The sequence below is a fragment of the Alligator mississippiensis genome, chromosome 1 (assembly GCF_030867095.1).
Source record: "Alligator mississippiensis isolate rAllMis1 chromosome 1, rAllMis1, whole genome shotgun sequence".
Lineage (NCBI taxonomy): Eukaryota > Metazoa > Chordata > Crocodylia > Alligatoridae > Alligator > Alligator mississippiensis.
Genome location: NC_081824.1, coordinates 448,112,082 through 448,136,239, shown reverse-complemented (window position 1 = coordinate 448,136,239; position 24,158 = coordinate 448,112,082). Strand labels below are relative to the sequence as shown.

The 24,158-nt window shown below is 44.9% G+C and overlaps 1 protein-coding gene and 1 long non-coding RNA gene across 10 annotated transcripts in view; one reads left to right on the top strand and one right to left on the bottom strand.

Moving 5' to 3' along the window:
- LOC132248288 (uncharacterized) overlaps positions 1-15,424 on the top strand; it is a 56,955-nt gene extending 41,531 nt beyond the window's left edge. For all 3 annotated transcript variants that reach the window (XR_009459456.1, XR_009459454.1, XR_009459455.1), the window contains one exon: positions 15,169-15,424. This is a non-coding gene — a long non-coding RNA (uncharacterized LOC132248288). The remainder of the gene's footprint in view (positions 1-15,168) is intronic.
- Positions 1-24,158, bottom strand: part of DEUP1 (deuterosome assembly protein 1) — a 114,693-nt gene that overhangs the window by 75,712 nt on the left and 14,823 nt on the right. For 5 of the 7 annotated variants that reach the window (XM_059721293.1, XM_059721288.1, XM_059721295.1 and 2 more), the window contains 3 exons: positions 11,942-12,113; positions 10,994-11,089; positions 1,870-2,004 (listed from right to left, as the gene is read on the bottom strand). In XM_059721293.1, coding sequence (XP_059577276.1) covers positions 1,870-2,004; positions 10,994-11,089; positions 11,942-12,113 — 403 coding nt within the window. The remainder of the gene's footprint in view (positions 1-1,869; positions 2,005-10,993; positions 11,090-11,941; positions 12,114-24,158) is intronic. The other 2 variants (XM_019483620.2, XM_059721302.1) reach the window with 1 other exon arrangement.

Here is a 24,158-nt window from a genome sequence, read left to right as displayed (position 1 = left end):
TCTCTGCCTGAGTATTTGAAGCTAAGTGAATGCTCTAATCATCAACTAACTGAATATCTGTAGGTCTCTTTCTGTTCTTCCTGTTGAAGCTATGCCACAGGAGCTGGGAGCTGAGCAGTGCCAGAACTGGGGAGCATTTTGCTTCCCTGCTCAGCTGGGGGCTGACTAGGAGCTGTCCTGCCAGTGGGGCAGCTGAACAGCTCTTGGCCAACCCCCTGGCTGGGTGGAGATTCTCTGTTAAGCTGGGGGCTCACTGGCAGCTGCCCCACCAACAGGACAACTCCATGCCAGCCAGGAGCTTGGTGGCAGCTCCCACACTGGTGGGACAGCTCCCAGCCAACCCTGAGCTGGGCATGGATTCTCCTTCTGAAGCTGAGCCACTAACCTCAACATTGGTTTACTCCTTTCCTCCTGGCCCCACATCTCCCACAGACCTACCTCTTGTGGCTGCCCAGGGTGTCAGCTTCAAAATGATGACACTACAAGTAGGAAACCGCCTGCCTCACTAGGAGCAAGGGCCCAAACTGGGCCAACTCAGTTCCAAGCCAGCAGCTACCTCACTTGGGCCAGACATGCTTTGGCTTCTGCTCTTCTTCCAGGTCTCACATATGCCCTTCTTGTGGCTGCCCAGAGAACTTCAAAATCCAGGCTGGATAGTGACTGACCTGTGGCGTGGTGATTAGAATGCTGAGCTGAGCAGAGAGACTTGGGATCAAACTCCTGTTGGGTGAGAGGAGACTAGGACCCAGGACTTTCAGCTTCCCGGTTGGGTGCATAATGATACAGCTATTTAGGAAGTGGCTTCAAGTCAGTCCGTGGATGACTATTACGCCTGTGCAAAGCAGCAAGCATTCGATTCGGATTCAGCCAATTCGGAGGGACAGTGATTTGATTCGGTGATTCAAATCACTATCCTGATTTGATTTGGATTTGGAGATTTGACCATAAACTATTGTCCCGGGGGCAGCCCATCCCTGTGGGAAAAACCCTGAAGCCAGGGCAAACTTACTCATTCCAGGCTGGGAAGAGATGAACAAGCTGCGCTGGCACAAAGTGCCCGCGTGGTTTGTGAGCTGTGTCTGTTTCCAGTTGATGCCAGCATGGGTGGGTGACGTCATCCCCGGACGCCTCCCAGCTAAAATAAAAACTGGCACCGGGGAGACCATGGGGGAAGCACCATGGGGAGCAGACAGCGAGGGTGCTTCCCATGCCAGACACGAGCAGCGCTGGCGGATGCTGAGCAACTCAGAGCTGGACCCACCGGAGGGGTCCACAACAGACGAGAGGAGCCAGGACGATGTCGGAGGACTTGTCCTGGATGGAATGAATGGTAAAGATGCCAGAGGCTGGTATTTTCCTGCCTAGAGTGGGGGGCCTGGACCTGATGATCTGCAAGGTCCCTTCCAGTCCCTAACAATCTATGAATCTATGCATGCAAAAAAGCCAGTCAGTGAAAATGTAAATTTAGGTGTCAGGGGTCCAGCCCCCTCACTCTGGCAGGAAAATACCAGCCTCTGGCTTCTTTACTATTCATTCCACCCAGGAAGAGCACACACCAACTGCAGATGCTTCTTTAGCCTGACGAAGGGTTTTTAAACCCGGAAGCTTGCCAAGATATATTTCTCCAACTATTTAGTTGGTTTAATAAAAGATATCGGATTAACCCAAAGAACCTTCCAGAATACTTCCAAATATTGAAAGAATACTTCCAGAGTTACCGCTTGTTGGTTGACAGTATCCAACATGCACATTAGCAATCAAGGATAGTGAGCTATATAAGCTAAAAGCTTAAGACAGGAATTGTGTGCAATTTTAAACTACATTTAATCCTAAAGTTATATTAATTTCTTATAATTAAAATATGCTTACCTCCAATTTCTGGTTTAAATTGCTGAATTCAAATGGAGCTTCTTGATTTTCTTGACTTCTTTCTTTATCTTGAACCCTGTCTTGTTTTAGTTGGTGTAACTGTAACTTTTCATAACTATGTGTCAGTTTAGAAAACTAAAAACAAAAGGAGATATAAATATGATAACGTGCGTAGCTGTTCCATCCTATCCAACCTACTTGCCTTTTATCTAAATTATATTGGCAAATTAAACTTAAACATTCTAATTATTCAGACTGTGCAAAAAAGTACCACTTACGAGTTGTTAAGATGACCAAGACCAAGTTTTCAGCCAACCACAAATGTTTAGAAACTGCCCAGATAAACACAGATAGACTTGATAGCTGTTTTATGTTACTGCAGTTTTGTACAATACTTCTTTTTAACCATATAAGTTGCTTCCTGTATTATGTTTATATGAACTGTTTTGCATTTGTTTAGTGCCATCTTGTGTTGACAATTTTAAAGGTACTTCAGTAAGTAGAATGAAGGAGTTACTGGCTTCTGTGTACTTATTCATGAAAATCTTAAACTGTTTAAGATGCTTAAAAGCTTAATTTTAACATGAAACCTGTTGAACTATTAGGAATGTGAGGACTCCATTAATTCAGGATCATCAGGTGTCAAAAATGCCTATTAATCTTTGGATACTAAATATTACTTTGCACAGTATCACCTACAATGAAAGGATGGCTCTTCAGCCACAGATGGCAAGTGGAAGATGCCAAGGGGAGGAGCACTTAAGTGATGGGTACCACATGGAAATAGGCAAACTAAGTAGCAAAAGACATTTGCCACAGGATAAGAGGAGAACGGCAGCCAGTAGGAGTTGGATTCTCAAAGGAATTGAGGTGGAAGGAACTGGGCCATTATTGAAATGGCCATTGCCATCACAATTGTAAACATTTTATAAATTTTAACAAGGAAACTTTTTCAAATAATCTACTGCAGGTACTGGTAACTTTTGCCACCATAAGGTACTGCTTGCAATCCAGTCCTAGCTACAAGCTGCACCCCCATACTCCCCCAGTGATCCACAGATCACTATGAAGGGAACAGATAAAAAAAAAGGTAGGTGCTAGGACCCCAGGGATGCCTCCTCTGCTTCAACAGAGAGATTAAACTGAAAACCGCAGGCAATAGGACCCTGGAGATGCCTTCTCTAGTGCTGTAGCTGAAGCGTGCTGCTGATTCTCTGAGCAACCACAGGCCAGATCCAGTCTCTTCATCATGGGCTGGATCTAGTCTGTGGGCCATAGTTTGCTGACCCGTGATTTAGGGGACTAAAAGCTATAAGTCCTTCAGCCAAAATGTTTTGTGCATACATGCTGGTAAATTTTAGTCGGGCAGAAGTGTTGCTGTAGCTGTAATAATTTAAAGAATATCTGAGAGGCAAGGCTTTTTTTTTTGTGAGTTGATGTTGGGGGTGTAATACCTTTGGCTGGACCAACTGCATAATAAGTTTTTGGGTACATGGTGCCTTTCCTCAGGTCTAGGCCAGACCTCAGAAAGGGCACCATGTACTTACAAGGTTGTCTAACATCCCTCCCAACTATGCAGGTGGTCCAACCAAAGGTATTACCCCCAAAACTTTGCTTCTCAGTAAATTTTAGGTCATTTTTAGTATTAATTTAAATCACCCAAAACTAACGTCATACTGCATATGGATGTTACCAAACTCCTCCTAAACTGAAAGTTCAGGTTAAATGACTGATGTTTAGCAATAAGCTATAAGAGGCCATTGGGACAAAAAAGAAATCTGAACAAAGGCGATGTTATACCGACTGAGAGGTTTCTCAAGGACTGACATAGTAAACACAGGGCATATCTACATAAGGCGTTTACTGCACAATTGCTTAACGAGCTGTGTAGTAAACATCTCAGCTTCTACATGTGTGCCCTTATTAGGCCGGAGTAAACTAATTTATTCTGCAGCAGGATAGTACTTGTAAATACATTAGTACTTATAAATACAAGTACTGTCTTGCTGCAGAGTAAAAAAACCTCCACAGCAGCACATGTGTAAACACTGCCCTGGCTGGCTGGGGCATGAAAGTGCTTAACTGTGGGGGCTGCCTGCCTGCACTGAAGTACCCTCATGCCCCAGCCAGCCCCTTCACAGCACGTTGAATGAGATCGGAGCAGCCCTGGGCTGGCTGGCTGACCCTCCTGGGCCCTCTGCTAGCTGGGGCTGCTTCGACCTGGCTCAACATGCTGCGGTTCTGGACACATGTTTAAACATGGCACTTGGGAACAATAAACTCTGGCACGATGTGTACTGGAGTTTATTGTAGTGCTTTAATTGCACATGTAGATGCGCCCACAGAGGTTAAGGCATGGATTGGTACAGTTCTTTTTGCTTGTATTTGAAAGAAGCAGAGATGAAAAGACCAAAACAAGAACTGGGAGCATGGCCCTGGAAAAAAACTGAGAGCGCTTCTATACTAGGGGCTGATGGAAAAGGAGAGAACTGTGCACACAGTCATTTGTTTGGTTCCTGTTGTGTTTGGGGCGAGAAGATTTTGTAGATTTTTTGTAAATAAACATAAATGTGTCAAATAAGAACCTGATTGTATAAAGACCTTGTTCCTCCCAATTGGAACTATCTGAGAGATCCTAAATTTTGGGGTACTTAGATCAAAAGAGGTCTATATTATAGTGTATTGTTTTTCAGCACTGAATCACAGTGCTAAACACTATACAAAGAAGTACAGGGTAGGGTGTTGCTTAAAGACAGCATGAAGGGAGGCAATGCTGCTTTCAGCATAGAAGAAGGCAGGGAGGTAGGAATGCAAAAATTAAATGAAGACGACAAGCCAGGCGTCTCTAGCAGAACACAGGATATGGGAGAAAGGAAAAATAAGATTGTTGGAGATGCAATCTAGAAGTAAGAAAGGTGTGGTCTGAAAAGCCAGAAGAAGAAGTCCAGACTTTACATACATAGAACAAAGGGGAACCAGTGAAGAGGTTAAAAGACTTGAGTCATAAAGAGAATTTTCATAAGGTCCTTTTTGTAAGGACAAGACAGAAGGAAGTGACACTAATAGAGATGAGAGATATTCAGAGTATAGAGAAATTGTTTAGTTATTTGGATGGCTAGGCACAGTCAAAATGATTTTTAAATATTATGAAGCCATAAAAAGAAAGAATTTTATCATGGCCTGATGTATTGGGAAGAAATACCCTGAATGGTAAAAGTGTCATGAAAGATGACCCCATGTTGTCAAGCCTCCCTAACAAGGAGCAGCAACAGAAAGTTGTGATATAGTGAAAAAGATATAGAGAAAAAATCTGGAGCTCAGATTTTCCAGTTTTTGAGATGACAGTAAATTATTCATGATGTCAGGGGATAGGAGGAAATCTGAGACTGGAAGATAAGAAACATATCGGTTATAGCTGAAGGATGTGTTTGCTATTCTAAAACAAACCCAACAACTAGAGCTAAGATTTAGTGGGCACATCTCCATGAGATGTTTACTGCAGAGCTGCCTAATTAGCTCCCCAGTAAAGTCTCAACAACTACATATGCAGCCCTGTTAGGCTGCAGGAAACTAATTAACTCCGTCACAGGTTAGCACTTTAAATACAAGTGTTATCCTATGGCAGAGTTCTTTAGTGTGCAGCAACACGTGTATGTAGATGCTGATTGGGATGGCTGGGATGAGGGTACAGTGCAGGGGCTCCCTGCTGGCTAGCTCCACACTGGAGCACCCTCATGCCCCAGCCAGCTACTCTGGAGCCCATTGAGCTCAGTCAGAGTGGTCCCAGGCTGACAGGTTGATTCCCTCGGGCTCTCTGCCAGTTGGGGCTGCTCTGACCTGGCTCAACATGCTTTGGTCCTGGGCATATATTCAAATGTGTTACCTGGGAGCAATAAACTCCAATGTAATATGTAACAGAGTTTATTGCTCCATGCTAATAGTACTGAATGTAAATGCGCTCGGTGTTCTTTTTTCACTCCATTATGCTTAACATATCATGCCAAGATGTAAATCTTCTTACTAACACAGGGAACCACTTCAGGTTACAAAACAGCTTTTGTTCCATAGCCACTTTCTTACATGGTTGAAAATATTAATTGGGTAATAAGCAAAACATTCCAGCTTGCTTATAAATCTGTTTATCAAGTCAATTTCCCCACCTTACAAAGAGAAACAAATTCAAAGAGATGACAGAAGAGATAACAAAAATGTAAAAAGAATAGGTGATCCTTTGGAAGGCTTGATGGTATGAGTGAGGAATGTTGTTGACTTAAGGTCAAAATCATGGATCCGTACTTGGGCATGCCAAGTCCAAGTTTCATTTCAAATTTGACTGGAAAGTGCATTTGGAGATTAAGTTCAAATGCTGGATGAGTTTTCTTCCTATTTCTCACCTATAGACATTACTGAAAATAGCATTAGATCAAGGGTGTCATACTTATGGCCTGTGGGCTAGATCCAGTATATGGATATTGCTCATGTGCTCCGTGACATTTGTAGAAAGGTGAAGGCCTGCTGCTGAAATCAAGGACACAGAGACCCATTGGTGACGTGTCACTGGTGGGGATATGATGGTCTACGGGTTTTTGGTAATATTTCTGTGTTAGCTGTGTTCATGTTGTAATAATGTTGCATGGCTCAGTTTACCTACAAAGCTAGTTCATGGGAAAAGATTGGGTTAAAGAGATAGTGAAGCTAGAGTTACTGGCTTCCCCAGGTGACAGAAGACACATCCATCTACAGAGACTTGAATAGCTTTGTTGACCCTTCAACAAAAGTGGGGATTTCAGGCCTAGAGGAGAGAGAGAGAGAGAGAGAGAGCGAAACATGACAATGGACAAAGCAAGGAATGGACAAGCAATGTGTTGTCTGTAGGACACATTCTGGTTAGAAAAACCTGTGGAATAGTTTTGAGGCTTTGAAACTGGGAGACTGAAGAGAAAAAAAGCTGAGTTACTTTTATGTGTGCTCTAAATTGTGCAGGGTTGGTTACTTAACACTTTGGAGGGGGGCACAGGACCTCTGGCTGGGTGGCCTTTATTCAAAAGCAGTTGTCTGTCTGTCTTGATGATTGGAACTTTGGGTTGCATTCGTTCTTCCCAACAAGAGATAAAGTCCCTCTTTCAGGAGCCAGGACTACCAAACAATCAGGGAGAGTGAGAGACTGAAAGGACAAGGTCTCAGAGCAGGAAGGAGCCAGGGCTCCATCCCCTGCCCCTCAAACTCTAAAAGTCATGCATGAACTGGCTTCAGGGGGTGCTCTCAGAGATCAGACATGACCACAGTTGTGTCCCAAGTAATCATTCCCCAGGGGGATTCCATGATGAGGAGGCACAGGGGAGAAGAGAGAACGAGTGATGTCTGCATTAACCTCTGCCACTGCTACATAACAATCTGGCCCATGAGGAGCTCCGTGGTCTGGATCCAGCCCAGGGCAGATGGTGAGTTTGACACCCCTGCATCAGATGAATAACATTAAGACCAAACTTAGAACTATCTAGACCAGGGCTGTCCAACTTCCAGGAAGCTGGGGGGCACACAGCACAGGCAGCAGACACAGGAGCTGTAAGCTGTGCAGGCTGCATGCCCCTCCCCTGGGTTCCCCTGTCACATGGGCAACCTGGCTCCATCATTCATGGCTGTGCACACTAGGTAGGCAGGCCTTCCCCCCGCTGCAACACAGGCATCTTGGTTCCCCACTACTTCAGCCACATGCAGCACCCACCAGCAATCTAGGCTGCCCGGCTCCCTCTTTTCCTGCACACACACAATGCAAGCAGCCCAGGCCTCCCTCCCAGAACATGTGCAGCACGGGCACTTCAGCCCCTTTCTGCTGTGCTGCCCCACCCCAGGAGTGGGAGCAAAAAGTACAAGGTGGAGGAGGGTGAGGAGCCCTCAGCAGGAGCAACTGTGGGGAAATGGTGGCTGGATGAGAGGAAGGTGGGACACATGCAGCTCCCAGGTCACCAGTTGGACAGCCCTGGCCTAAATTACATTGTTAAAATCTGAGAAGCACCAGAGACTGAAGCTCAGCAAACTAAACACACAATATTAAGTAAATTAAGCTCACAATATGAAATGGCTTTAAACTCGGTTCAAGAGAGGACAGATGCCAAAACCTGGAGGTAAGTAGAGAGCTAGGTCACTGGCTAACAGCCAAGCAACAGGAGGCAACAGCAGGAGCCTTAGCAATGTTCTCAGAAAGAAATCAGGACAATCAGCTAGTTACTTAAAATGTTTATAGACACACGTAAGAAGCATGAGGAGTAAGCAAATAGAATTGGAAATTTTAGCTCAATCACAGAAGTCTGATGAAATTGGGATAATGAGGAGTTGGTGTGATAGTTCATATGACTGGATACTGTGATGCATGGTTATACCATGTTCAGGAAGGATTGGCAGAGGAAAAAAGGAGATGGTTTTGCTTAATAGGAAACAAACACATGCTTGCTCTAATGTGACATAAGTGGGAGGCAGGTCCACTGAAAGCCTCTGGGTTAAGGTCAGAGAGGAGAACTGAAAGCTTGATTCATAGATTCATAGATGTTAGGGGAGGAAGGGACCTCAATAGATCATTGAGTCCGACCCCCTGCATAGGCAGGAAAGAGTGCAGGGTTTAGATGACCCCAGCTAGATGCCTATCTAACCTCCTCCTGAAGACCCCCAGGGTAGGGGAGAGCACCACCTCCCTTGGGAGCCCATTCCAGACTTTGGCCACTCAAACTGTGAAGAAGTTCTTCTTAATATCCAATCTAAATCTGCTCTCTGCTAGCTTGTGGCCATTATTTCTTGTAACCCCCAGGGGCGCCTTGGTGAATAAAACCTCACCAATTCCCTTCTGTGACCCCGTGATGAACTTATAGGCAGCCACAAGGTTGCCTTTCAACCTTCTCTTGCGGAGGCTAAAAACATCCAGGTTCTCTAGTCTCTCCTCATAGGGCTTGGCCTGCAAGCCCTTAACCATATAAGTGGCCCTTCTCTGGACCCTCTCCAGGTTATCCACATCCCTCTTGAAGTGCGGCACCCAGAATTGCACGCAGTACTCCAACTGCAGTCTGACCAGCGCCCGATAGAGGGGAAGTATCACCTCCTTGGATCTATTCGTCATGCATCTGCTGATGCACGATAAAGTGCCATTAGCTTTTCTGATGGCTTCGTCATACTGCCGACTCATGTTCATCTTGGAGTCCACTAGGACTCCAAGATCCCTTTCCACTTCTGTGCAACCCAGCAGGTCATTTCCTAGGCAGTAGGTGTGCTGGACATTCTTCCTCCCTAGGTGCAGCACTTTGCATTTCTCCTTGTTGAACTGCATTCTGTTGTTTTCTGCCCACTTGTCCAACCTGTCCAGGTCTGCTTGTAGCTGTTCCCTGCCCTCCGGCGTGTCCGCTTCTCCCCACAGTTTTGTGTCATCCGCGAACTTGGACAGAGTACACTTCACTCCCTCGTCCAAGTCGCTGATGAAGACATTGAAGTGACTCTGCACCATCTCAGGGTCTACGCATGGTAGTCTGGCGCCTTGCTGCTGCCTCTCTACAATCCCAGTGAGAGACTTGTCTTGCCCCTCACTTAGGAACACTGAGGCAAAGAACTTGTTGAGGAGTTCAGCCTTGTCCCCCCTGTCTGTCACCAATTGCTTCTGCCCATCTAGTAGGGGTCCTATTCCTCTCTGGGCCTTCCTTTTACTCCCTATATAGCTAAAAAACAATGTTTTGTTATCCTTTACTTGGGATGCCATCCTCAGCTCCATGGTAGCTTTGGCCCGTCTAACTGCCTCCCTACAAGCGCGAGCACAGGTATACTCCTCTTTGGTAATCTCTCCCTGTTTCCACTTTTTATGTGCCCCCCTTTTGGCCCTTAGGCTGCCCTGGAGTTCTCTGGTCAGCCAAGGAAGCCTCCTGGCCCCTTTCCCTCTTTTTCCTTGCATCAGGATCATCTTCTGTGCCCAAAGGATCATTTCCTTAAGGCACAACCACCCTTCCTGAGCTCCCATCTCTTCAAAACTCCTACTCTGCAGTGCGTCCTTGACTAATCGCCTGAGTTAATTGAAATCAGCTTTCCTAAGGTCTAGCACTTTTACCCTACTAGTTACCTTACCCACTCAATGTCTTATGAAGAATTCTATTATTTGGTGATCACTGATGTCATGGTGAGCATCAACTATAGACCACCAAAGCAGGAAGAAGTTGTTGTAGCTTTTTTCAGACAACTGATAGAATTTTCCAAATCACAAGACCTGGTGCTCATGTGGGACTCTAATTACCCTGACATCAGGTGGGAGGGTAATAGCAATGCAGAGGGAGTGCATCAAGTTTTGGGAGTCTGCCAGGGATAACTTTTCGGTGCGGTGGCAGAAAGCCCAATAGGACAAAGCTTTTCTGGACCTGTTGCTCTCCAACAGGAGATTTGGTTGAGAATGGGAAGATGGAAGGTAACGTGCGACTGTGACCACAAAATGATAGAGTTCATGATCCTAAGGGGAAGAAAGGAAGAGAGCAGCAGAATAAAGGTACTGGACATCAAAAAAGTGACTTCAACCAACTCAGGGAACTGGTGGGAGGATGCTAACTCAGTTTGTTAAGCTACTGGTTGGCCATGTCTACACAAGACACTGACTATGCAGTAGGCTGATACTACTGCATAGTAGCGTCATGTGGCAAAAACTGTGATGTGACGCTGTGATCTCATGTAGACATGGTTGTTTAATTGGAGATGGTCCTGCCTTGATCAGGAAGGTTACACCAAATCAGGAGTGGCCAATCTGCAGTACATGTGCTACAACTAGCATGGGCAGCCTGTGTGTGAGGCACATGGCAGATCAGGGAGGCGACACTCAGCGTAGAGGCATACAGGACAGGAAGCAGAAAGCAGAATAGCAGATTGGGCAGGTGAAAGGGATTGGAGTGGCACTTGGGGAGGGTGAGGGCCAAATTTGTGGCACATCTGTCTAAAAAGTTAACCCCCCCACTGGACTAGATGACCTCCTGAGGTCCATTAAAGCACTACTTTTCCTACGTTTTTATGAAGTTACAATGATAAAGTTAGAAAAACAGTTCAATATCTACTAAACTAACCTGAATATATCACAACCCCCATAACATACTGAATCTGACTTTTTCCTTACTTGGGATTTCAGAGCTTGAAGTTGAGCTTCATAATTCTTAACCATTTCATATTTTGTCTTCTGCAAGTTCTCCAATTTTTGTCTGAGCATCCCTACCTACAGTTGGAATACATATTCTGGTTTATTTTTTCAAAATACTTCCCAAAAGTTAATATTTAAAACAGACAAAGTTTCATATCAGACTACTGGACAAGTAAATATTTTATAATCTAGACATTTAAAAATTTATTCAGAAGTAAAACTACATACCACAAACTAAATTGCATAAACATTGTGTGAGATTTTATGAGTATCAAGTCCATTGTGTGGTTGCATTGTGATTTGATTGTAATAATACATGACTGTAATTTAAGATTTTTCCTTGAAAGCAGCCCTATAGGCCAACATCTAATATGAACTTCATTTCACTAAACTGTAATTACACTTGTGGAAATGATTTGAAGACACCATCTAAAATTGCACTCTGAGTTCATACTTTGCAGATAAATCTTTGCATCTCTACAAAGCACAGAACAGCTTTGGGCTTTGACAAGCAGTTATAAGTAGTACTGCAATACAAATGAATAAATAAGAACAACAATATTCATAATAATGCACTTGGAATGGAATGCATGAGGTCCTAATTAGACCTGAAAAGCTTTTATAATTATTGAATATGCATAAGAAGGAAAAAAAGCATTTGACTTTCAAATCCTGGATGGAGTTAGCAAGGCAGCACTTGAAAAAAACCTACCAGATAACCTTTTTTTAAAAATTGTAAATGGAGCTTATTTGGTCTGTGCATCATTGCAATAGAATAAATATGGGACTTCTCAATGGGATTTTTGTAGCAATTTTTCAGAGTAGAACCACTGATGTGGTTCAATGAGCAAATATATTCAGTGAACAAGCTACTAGTAAACTCCCTCAAACATGCTATCTTTGTACGGGATGGCATTCATTAAGTACCTCTTGACCTTTCTGATCCAATTTGCTTTGGGCCTCTGCTAATTCTTGATCCCGGACATCCATCTTCGCTTCCAAAGCTCGCATCTTCCTTTCCCATTCCACTTTTTTGTTGCTTACCATGATGTCAATTTGGTGCATTAATTCCTGAAGCTCAGCTTCACATGGAGAAGCTCTAATAGTATAAACAAATTAAAAATAATTTTTAAATATAGTTTTTGAGAGGGAAAATATGTTTATTTAATAACTCTAATTTATTTCCTTTCATGGGAAGATCAGGTCTTCAACATAGGGGGAAAAAAAGACTGAAACCTAAAGGACGACCTCAAATATAGATGGAATTTCAATTTATTGTTTTTTCTTAGCTTGTAAATTGGAAGCTAGAATGTAGTCTGGATTTCTAGGAAGCCAGACTGCACCTGCCTTTCATGGCTTGTTTTTGTTAACTTCTATTAGCTAAGGCAATGCTTGTTATGCTTTATCACATGATGTAAGGTTTCTTCTCCTTTCTTGTACCCACATGGAAAAAATATGTTTTCCCCCCCTTAAACTATGGATGATTCACTACTGCATTACTTAAGATTTACGCTATAGGTTTCCCTCACTCTATGCTGTACATGTGTTCCTGGAAAGCAGCTCATAACTCAAATTCGCATAAAGGGAACCCACTTTACAACGTAACAACTAGGGATACGTTCCAACACCTTGACTGTACTGACTCCCAGACCCATTTCTACCACTTTTACAAGACAGTTTTGGTACTTGCCAACAGCAGACAGTGCACACAAGCACAGGGTGGTGGTGAATGTTTAGTTAGTGTGAAGACAGGGTGGTGAAGGCTTCAGTGATGGACCAGGGAGAGGGGTAGGAGATAAGCTAGCGGGACGCTTAGAAGCTATAATGGGGATGGCAACCACAGAAACACGTGTCACAGACAATGAGCGAGGAGCAGAGATCACACAGGAGACTATATTTTGGTGCGTGTCACTCCCACAATGTACCACACAAAGCATCTGACTGCGGGCTTCTACAACACCATTTGCATAAGAGTGAATTTACTTTGCATATAATGAATTTTTGGTATAAAACGGTCATTGCATAAGTGTGAATTTGCTCATACAGAACCCTCATACACTGAGGGAAACCTGTAATATAATTCTCTTTACATCATGTGAAAGATAAGTAACACATTTATGGAACAGGTCCTATAAAATGAGGAAGCATCTGGAAAATCAGCTTGGTAAAATTTGATAAGCTAACTGAAGAGAACATTGTTGATAGGTTACCTATTAACATGAAAGTAAGTGTTTTAACAAATGCTACCCTGAATATTTTACCAGTCCTGTCTTAAATTATCTAACTGCTTAGACTACATAAGTATAAATGGCTCATCCCCAAAGAAAAGCTATCTGCTCTAATTACTTTAAGGGAAAACTATCACATCTAAATGAACTGATATTTGCAGAAACTCATTAACTATTTTAATAAAAGAACATTTTAATTGGAAATACTTGATATAATATTAACATAATTATTTTGGTTACAATGTTTAAACTTCCCTAAGTGTTTAAGACACCTAAGTTTGCTGCATTTTTTAGGGAATAAACCATTCAACTAAAAAATTCCACTTGGCTGATGAACACCTTTGAGTAGTACATGGAAGATGAATCCCCCACGGCCTAGTGATATCAACTGGTAAATCGAAATAGTCCGAACCTGCACTGTTAGCACAGAAACAACTTTCAGAATGTCACCAGAACTAGGGTTACTAGATTTCATTTCCAGCTCCAAAAAAGGGGATACCTGACAGGGGAACACCTTACTCTCAACCCACAGCCCCTTGTCCCTGCTGCTGCCCCTTACTCCCAACCTAGTCTCTCACTCCCTCGGGCTATGCTGGAGGCCCTCAGTCCCAACCTGCAGCCCCCTGGCCCAAGCACCTCACTCCCAACCCACAGACCCCTCCCCCTCCCCGCACCCCTGGCCCTGGTAGTGCCTTGTACTCCTGACCTCCAAGTCCCCAAGTCCCTCCCATGCCCTTGCTTCCCAGCCACAGCCCTGTTGGTGCCCCTCACTCCCAATCTGCAGCCCCCTGCTCCCACCATCCCTGCTGAAGGGGACCCTCAGCTGCCCCCATTCCAACTGGGCTGGAGCATGGCGACTCCAATTCATGCGGGTGGCAGCGGAGTGAGTCCAGCTCCAGTGGAGGGAAGAGGAGGGGAGACCTGTGGCATCCCTTGCCTTGGGAAGGAGCTCCTGTGCTACACCAGGCAGCCTGGCTATGTCCCCCTACACCCCCGGGCAATGTCTCCTGGCTGACCCACCCCCACCAGCATGGGCACTAGCTCCTGTGCTACAAGCTTGGCCACAGGGCGCCCTGCTGCCCTCAAAAGGCCCGTCCCCTTCCCTTGCTGGAGGGGCAGGCACTTCCCCCTGCCCTGGCCTGCCCCAGCCCCAACAGGTACCCACTCCCCTCACACACCCATCCCCTCCATACACCTCTCCAACACACATGCAGCCCCCCCAGACAGTCCCCAAGCCCTGGCCCTCCAACCCCCCCCCCCCCCGCCGATTTACCTGCATTCAGCTTCTGGGGCTGTTCCCACCACTCTGCCGGGCTGCACGCTGTACAGTTGTGCGTGCACACACACACATGGGCTGTACAGTTGTGCGCGTGCGCACACACACACACACACACTGCTCCTTGCCTCCAAATGCCTACCCCCTGCTCCCACCAGCAGAGCAGAGAAAAATGTCAGACACTGGTTTAGATTTCAAAAAAACACCTGGACAGAGATCGGAGGACTCAAAAAGAGGACATGTCCGGGAAAACCTGGATGTATGGTAATCCTAACCAGAACATAAAAAATAGCAAGCTGTTTGTGATCAGTCCATGTGTTTATTGACCAGTATGCGGGTGAAGGGCTGTTAAAACTAAGTGTAGGTAATAAGATTTCAGTCACTTGACTTTCCCAGTATGACTGGTAAATGTACTCCAGCAACAGTACATCTCATATAAGATAGGTAACTTTATTTTTCTAAAGAGGGGAGGATAGGGGAAAGGAGAAAAAGACAAATAATGAGAAAATGATATCTTTGAAACATAAAGAAACCTCATTTCCATTATACTTGTGCTCTGCCTAAAGGCAGATTTTCACAGTATCTTCAACATAAAGCAATAAGGTTTTCAAACTTCTAACGTTAAGTTTGAAATTTGTTCTTTTCAACAGAACTCATCTGACACTGATGAAAGATATCTGACAATTTTACTTCAGGCCATGAACCTTCATAAGGAGGAAGACTGTTTTGCCAAAAATTCTAACAGAGCTTTACCCTGCTTTTTCATACGTCTACTGGATATTAAAAGGGTTAAAAGGACATGTCATCAGCATATCAATACTAAGATGCCTTCAGGATATAATATTACTTTTTATTTTTAATTTTAGTATTTTCAATAGTTTTCAATAAATTTAACATCGTACTTTTGCCAAGAGCTTCAATTCTTATCCAATATTTATACACTATTTATTTAGGAAATGTTAACAGGTTTACAAATAATTGCCACATAAACATCAGATATAAACAATTAATTGTTATGAAACTGATTTTTCTTGGTTTGTTTAGAGAACCATTATGCAACTTTATGGTAACCACACTTCTCTGCTCTCATTAGAACGAGCTGTCTTATAGACGCTCATGGAGTGGGCTTTTTTACACCACCTACAATATGCTGTTTCTGGTGATTTTACTAATTGAGTGATTCTGTTCACATTTATCAAATAGGCACATCAACCATTAATTTTTTAAAAATGGAGACGTATGCTAGATTTTTGTACGTGAATATATCTTGTCTGAATATTATAATGAACTACCTAAATTTGGAAGAACTGGATGCTCATTTGGAAGAACTGGATGCCTTTAAGTCAGCAGGCCCGGATGAGCTCCATCCAAGGGTGCTGAAGGCACTGGCCGACATCATTGCAGAGCCACTGGCAGGAATATTTGAAAGCTCGTGGCGCACGCGCCAAGTCCCGGAGGACTGGAAAAGGGCCAACGTGGTCCCCATTTTCAAAAAGGGGAGGAAGGAGGACCCAGGTAACTATAGACCTGTCAGTCTCACCTCCATCCTTGGCAAAGTCTTTGAAAAAATTATCAAGGCTCACATTTGTGAGAGCCTGGCAGGACAAATTATGCTGAGGGGAAATCAGCACGGGTTCGTGGCAGGCAGATCGTGCCTGACCAATCTAGTTTCTTTTTATGACCAGGTTACGAAACGCCTGGACACAGGAGGAGGGGTGGATGTCGTATACTTAGACTTCAGAAAGGCCTTCGATACGATATCCCACACCATACTGGTGAACAAGTTAAGAGGCTGTGACTTGGATGACTACACAGTCCAGTGGGTGGCGAACTGACTGGAGGGTAGCACCTAGAGAGTCGCGGTGGATGGGTCGGTTTCGACCTGGAAGGGTGTGGGCAGTGGGGTCCCGCAGGGCTCGGTCCTTGGACCGATGCTCTTTAATGTCTTCATCAGTGACTTGGACGAGGGAGTGAAATGTACTCTGTCCAAGTTTGCAGATGACACAAAGCTATGGGGAGATGTGGACACGCCGGAGGGCAGGGAACAGCTGCAAGCATAGATTTCATAGACATTAGGGCTAGAAGGGACCTCGGAAGATCATCGAGTCCAGCCCCCCGCCCAAAGGGCAGGAAGTCAGCTGGGGTCATAGGATCCCGGCAAGATAAGCATCCAGTTTCATCCTGAAGGTGTGCTCGGACAGTAAAGAAATTCTTCCTTATGTCCAGCCTGAAACGATCTTGTAGTAGTTTGTGACCATTCGACCTTGTCATCCCTTGGGGCACTCTGGTGAACAAACGTTTCCCCAGATACTGGTGGTCACCCCTGATAAACTTGTAGGTGGCCATCAGATCACCCCTGAGCCTGCGCTTTTCCAGGCTAAAGAGCCCCAGGGCTCTCAGCCTGTCATCGTAGGGTCTGCTTCCCTGACCTCTGATCATGCGCGTGGCTCTTCTCTGGACTCTCTCAAGCTTCTCCACATCCTTTTTGAATTGTGGAGCCCAAAACTGGATGCAGTACTCCAGCTGCGGCCTCAATAAGGCCGAGTACAGGGGGAGAATGACGTCCCGGGATTTGCTTGAGAAGCATCTATGGATGCAAGACAGCGTTTTGGTCGCTTTACTAGCCGCAGCATCGCATTGCAGGCTCATGTTCATCTTGTGGTCAATGATGACCCCCAAGTCTCTTTCTTCCATAGTGCTAGCCAACATAGCACTGCCGAGCCTATAAAGATGCTGCGGGTTTTTCTTCCCCAAGGTGGAGAACCTTGCATTTATCGGCGTTGAACACCATCAGATTCTCGTCCGCCCACTTGCTGAGCCTGTCCAGGTCAGCCTGGATCATCCGCCTGTCTTCTGGTGTGGATGCTTTGCCCCAAAGTTTGGTGTCATCTGCGAACTTGGCCAGTCCGCTTCTGACTCCAGTGTCCACATCATTAATGAAGATGTTGAACAGTATGGGTCCAAGGACAGAGCCCTGGGGGACCCCACTGGTCACAGGACACCACGATGAGTGACTTCCATCAATTACTACCCTCTGGGTCTGACCCCAGAGCCAATTTTCCAGCCAGTGGATCGTGGAGGACCCAAGGCGACAACTGGCCAGTTTCTCCAAGAGACAATCATGGGACACCAGATCGAAGGCTTTTTTGAAGTCAAGATATATGACATCAATCTCATCTAAGCAGATCTGGACAGGTTGGACAAGTGGGCAGAAAACAACAGAATGCAGTTCAACAAGGAGAAATGCAAAGTGCTGCACCTAGGGAGGAAGAATGTCCAGCACACCTACTGCCTAGGAAATGACCTGCTGGGTTGCACGGAAGTGGAAAGGGATCTTGGAGTCCTAGTGGACTCCAAGATGAACGTGAGTCGGCAGTGTGACGAAGCCATCAAAAAAGCCAATGGCACTTTATCGTGCATCAGCAGATGCATGACGAATAGTTCCAAGGAGGTGATACTTCCCCTCTATCGGGCGCTGGTCAGACCGCAGTTGGAGTACTGCGTGCAATTCTGGGCGGCGCAATTCAAGAGGCATGCGGATAACCTGGAGAGGGTCCAGAGAAGGGCCACTCGTATGGTTAAGGGCCTGCAGACCAAGCCCTACGAGGAGAGACTAGAGAAACTGGATCTTTTCAGCCTCCGCAAGAGACGGTTGAGTGGCAACCTTGTGGCTGCCTATAAGTTCATCACGGGGGCACAGAAGGGAATTGGTGAGTATTTATTCACCAAGGCACCCCTGGGGGTTACAAGAAATAATGGCCACAAGCTAGCAGAGAGCAGATTTAGATTGGACAATAGGAAGAACTTCTTCACAGTTCGAGTGGCCAAGGTCTGGAATGGGCTCCCAAGGGAGGTGGTGCTCTCCCCTACCCTGGACGTCTTGAAGAGGAGGTCAGATGAGCATCTAGCTGGGGTCATCTAGACCCAACACTCTTTCCTGCTTATGCAGGGGGTCGGACTCGATGATCTATTGAGGTCCCTTCCGACCCTAACATCTATGAATCTATGAAATACCTACTTGTTATCTGTTTTGTTGGGTACGTAACTAGTATATTAATTTTTTCCATAATGACAATTTCCCCATGTTTTCTTCCCAAGGTGGTAATCAGTGGCCTAGCAATTACTAGCAGATGACAGATTAATTTTTCACTTCTTTGAGTGTGGCATTCATGTAAGGAATCCTTGGGAGAATAACTATAAGGACACTGGGTAATAAATATCCAACTGTTTATAATATTTAGTTATGAACCATATCCCAGTAATGGAAATGCCCATCATATAAGCACAACATCTCTTCATTCACAATTTTTCCAACATTTATTCCCATTTAGTTTATCTATATACTTTAACCAAACCAACGTGAGGTACTATTGAAAAAAATTAATAAAGAAACATTCTTTTATCATACTACAGAGATTTCTGAGTCTCTTTACCAGATCAAAAACCATTCCTGTAGGCCAATATGTCCATCCAAATCCTTGTCCTGCTGTGTCGTATATGGACATCGCTTTATTAGGAAAGATATCTGACGAGACTGATATAAATTAATTATATTTTTGTATCCTAATGAACAGATAACACCACTTCTATTAAAGTTAACTTTCTGTATAGAACCAATTACATAGGAATTTAAGAAATACAATACTTAGCATTAGAGATACTGATACCAAGGGAAAAGGGGCATATTAAATTTAGCTTTAATTTCTAAATAAATTAGAAAACTTTATTTGGTGAATGAGAGCCAACAGTATACAAGCCATTATTCTCTGTTGTTAAAACTTTTTGGTTTGTGCTTTGGATTTAAATCTCAATTTTCTGTAATGGATGTCAACAATGAATTAAAAGAATTAGAATTACAGGGCTTGAAATTAAGGAAGGGAGCTGATTGGCTTTCTTGTCCAGTCCTCTACAGAGGTTTAGAGGGATATTTCCTTTCTTTAGTTATTATCCCAAACTCACAGATGTCACTAAAGAATATATAAATGCTTCTATAAGGTGTGATTTTATATTAATCCATGGTAATCTAGAAATATTTACATTGACACAGTTTTCTTCCTTATTAAGAGACAAGCGTCTGGCTAGATTTGAATATTTCTAATCCACAATGGTTTGCAACCAACTGTTTTAATAATACCAAATAATCTTTAGAATATTTAGAGAGAAAAGAGTTTCTGTGGGTGATATACTTTACTGGCCCAATGATACGGTTAGGATAGACCTGAAGAAGAATGCATTGTATTTGAAAGCTAGTCTAAGTCTATTCCAACTGTGCAGTTGATCCAATAAAAGATATCACCCAGAAAAATTGTTGCCTCTTGCATATTTCCTGGACCACCATGGCTACAATATCACTCTAACCCTGAAATATTCAGTCTATTCTCATTTAATGCACATGTACAGTATTTGATCTCAGTCTTTCCTTATACCATATAAAATTTAACAATATGCTCCTTATTCCTGCAAGAATTTTGCCTGTGATGAATATAGACAAATTCTGAAATTGGAAAATGTCCTTGGCAGAATATTTGACAGCAGCTATTTTTCCTAGCCAAAAAATTGCATATTTCCTCTATGTTTCATTTTCTTTGGCAAATAGGTCTTTGACATTTAAAACATACAGCCAGCTCTTCTAGTATGTAGCCTGAATTCCTGTGTGTTGTATTGTACCTAAATATTTTCTGTAGCAAATATTGTGAATCTGGCAAAATTACAGCTGACATTTTATATTTGGCATGATTTCCTTCAGTGTTTTTCACTCTTTTGTAGAGTCACAGATTTCTTTAGATACTCCCTTTAGGGATATGTTCAGGCTAGTAAAAACGTATTACATCATAGAATCATAATCAAGTAGGGCTGAAAGTGATCTTGTGAGGTCATCTAGTCCAGTACCCTGCTCAAGACAAGATCATCCCTCACTAAACCACCCAGCTAAGTGGCTCCCTAATTGGCTCTTAAAAATTTCCAGGGATGAAGAGTCCATGACTTCTTCAGGTAGCCTGTTCTAATGCTTGGCCCCCCTCATAGTCAGAAAGCTCTTCCTAATTTCCCAACTAAACTTCCCCTGCTGCAGTTTGATGCCATTCATTGCTCCCCTAGCCCTGTCTCCTACAGCTACAGAGAAACATCCATCCTCTCTATAATCACGTTTCAGGTATTTGAAGACTGTTATTAAATCCCCCCTCAATCTTTTCTCCAGACTAAATAACTCTAGTGCTTTCAGCCTTTTCTCATACATGTTGCCTCCCAGGCCCCTAATCATTTTTGCTACTCTGCACTAAACTGTTTCCAAACTGTCCATGTCCTTCTTGATGTGTGGGCCCAAAATTGGACATGATATTCTAGGTGAGGCTTCACTGGTGTTGAAGAGTGGAAGAATCATTTCCCCCGGTTTGCAAGTGACACTCCTTTTAATACAACCGAGTATGCAGTTGGCTTTTTTTCTTTCTGTCAACAGGAATCCATGTTGGGTCATAGGAAACTTTTATACATGTTCCAGGGGTGCGGGGTAGGGTGCTTAATTAGAATAGTACTGAGGGCCGCTTTAATTAAAGCACCACAGTGTCTCATGTATCAGTGTCCCTGCACTTCAAAATGGTGGTGAGGGCACTTGAACTAAAGCTTGTTTGATGAGCTTTAGTTCAAGCACCCCTGTTGCCTTTTTGAAGCGCAGGGACACTGATACATGAGACACAGAGGCTGGCTGGAGCACAGTAATTACTATGCTCCAGCAGACTTGATTAATCGAGCTGTAATTGCAGCTGTAATTGTGCATGCAATTATTCCCTTCAAAGTGCAGAATGTCTCACATTTCCTTGTTGAATCTCACCCAATTGATTGGAGACCATTTCTCCAGTCTATTTAGGTCATTCTGGACCTAGTCCTAATCTCTGGAATATCTGCAACTCCTCCCAATTTGTTGTCATCCGCAAATTTGTTAAGCATGCATTCAATTCCATCATCCACATCATTAATGAAAATATTGAACAATATCAGATCCCTGGGCAATCCCACTTGACACTTCCCCCCAGTTAGGCATAGAGCCATTGATGACTACTTATTGAGTTTGATAATCTAACCAGTTACATTACTGTACTTTTGTCTATTCTGTATTTCCTTAGTTTGTTAATGAGAATGTCATGAGAGGCAGTGTCAAAAACCTTGCTGAAGTCAAGTTGTATGACATCCACTGATCTGCCCCCATCCGTAGAACCTGTCATCTTATCATAGAAGGAAATCAGGCTGGTCAGGCATGAGTTGTTCTTGTTGAATCCATGCAAGCTGTTCCTGATCACTGTCTTCTCCTCTAGGTGCTTCATCATAGATTCCTGGTAATCTTTCCAGGTATTGAGGCCAGGCTGATTGGTCTGTAATTCCTTGGATCCTCCTTCTTCCCTTTCTTAAAGATGGGCACTATATTTGCCCTTTTCCAGTCATCTGGGATGTCAGCTGATCTTCACAAGTTCTCAAGGAGGACAGCCAATGGCTCTGAAATGACCATTTCCATCAGTACCCTAGGGTACATCTAATCCAGCCCTGCTGATTTGAAAAAAATCTAGTTTATCTAAATAATTCCTAACTTGATCTGTTTATACCCTAGGTTGTTTGTCGTCTTCCCTATGTTTGCTGCCAGCTGTACTTGTCAGTTAGTAGCTGCCCCTATTTGTGAGAACTAATGTTAAAGTTATTAATACTGTAGGCTTCTCTGAATCATCTGTAACTAGATTGCCTTTTGCCTTCTGTAAGAGACCTGCTTTTGACATACTTGTAGAATCTCTTTTTATTGGATTTGTGCCTGCCTCTGCTCTACCAGGTGTTCTTGTGCGGCCTTAGCCTGGACTATCAATCTTGCCTGTCCTGGGCTTGCGAGTGGACCCCAAAGGCTACTCTGGCTGACGTCCGGGGAGCCCCTTAACTCGCCTGCCACGACTTAGAATGGAACCTCAGTGGAGTGGTTCCCCTTCGAGGTGGCCTCCAGGGTTGTCACGCCTCTCAGAGGGCACTCACGGGGCTCCGACCTCCCCTACACTTGCCATTTTGGGTCGCAGGTCTTCTGGCCCTTTGGCATCCCTGGTTCCACTTGGCTTCTTCCCCAGCCTCCCATGGCCCTCCAGCCACGAGTCCCAGTTTCCCCGGGTCGCAGCTCGAGCGTGAAGGCTTCAAGGCCCCTGGACCTAGATCCAAGTAACCCGTATCCCTAGTGCCCTATTCCAACCACCCTGTGACGTAGCATGCGATCCCCACCACCGTGACTGCCAAAGAGATGCGACCGGTGAACCTGAAGGCCACAAAGGAATAAAGAGGGCCCTTAACCTATGGGCCCCGTGTCTTCCCTGTGCCTAGATGCCCCAGCCCCAGGTGCTTACCCCACTTGGGTATGGTGTCCCGGCCGACTCTTCTTGGGACGTTGTGGGCCCATCCGTCGCTTAACCGTCCCTGCTTGGGGTCTTCTGCCGCACCCCGCAGCTATCCCCGTTGGAGTTCCTGTCAGCCCCGCCCTTGTTACTTCCTCTCTGGGGCTTCCCTGCCAGCTTGCCAGTCGGTGCCTCTGCCGGTTCTGCAACTGGCTTCACTGCCTCTGCCTCCGTTGGCCTCACTGCCGATGCTGCTGCCGGCTCCGCTGCCGACTTCTCTGCTGGTGCCTCCACAGGCTTTGCTGTCGGTGCTGCTGCCAGCTTTGCTGCTGGCTTCTATGCCAGTGCCTCCACAGGCTTTGCTGTTGGTGCTGCTGCCGGCTTCGCTGCCAGCTTTCCTGCCGGTACCTCTGCCGGCTCTGCTGCCAACTCCGCTGCTGGTGCCTCCGCCGGCTTTGCTGCCGGTGCTGCTGCTGGCTCCACTGGTTTTGTGGACGGTGCTGCTGCTGGCTCCACTGCTGGTGCCTCTGCCGGCTCTGCTGCCGGCTTCTCTGTCAGTGCCTCCACAGGCTCTGCCCCCGCTGTCCCGGGCTGCCTGATGCAGCGGCTGCGCCCCTTGGGGTGTGGGCTTCCCCGTCGAGCCTCCGCTCATCAGCCGCCTTCCTGTGCCTCTGGGGCCGCCTTTTGTTTCCACTGGGTGGTGTCTCCAGCTGATGTCACCCGGCACCAGCTGAATATGAACGTGGCTGACGAGCCACGTGGGTGGTTTCTCTGCCCGTGCCGCCTCACTCTTTTCGGCCCCTGCAGATGGTAAGTTGGGGCTGCCTTCTATTTTGGGTTGGGGTTCTCCTGCAACCCTGGCACCCCTGGGACAGGATTTTATGTCCCTTGCCAGTTGCATCTCAAATTGTGCCTTGGCTTTCCTCATTTTCCCCCTGCATGTACATGCGATACTCTTATACTCTTCCCTAGTAATATGACTATGTTTCCATTTTTTGTAGAATTCCTTTTCTGAGTTTCAACTCACTGAAGAGATAGCTGCGCAGCCAGGATGGTCTCCTGTTGTACTTCCCATTCTATCATTCATGAAGTCTCTCTTGGACTCCTTTCCCCACTCAGACTTGCCTCCCAGGAAATCCTCCCATCAGTTCCCTGAGTATCTTAATGACTGTTTTTTTTGAACGCCAGTGTCTTTATTCTGCTGCTTTCTTTTCTTCCTCCCCTTAGGATCATTTCATGTCACTTTTATCTAATTACCTTCCACCTTCACATTGTCAACCAATTTCTTC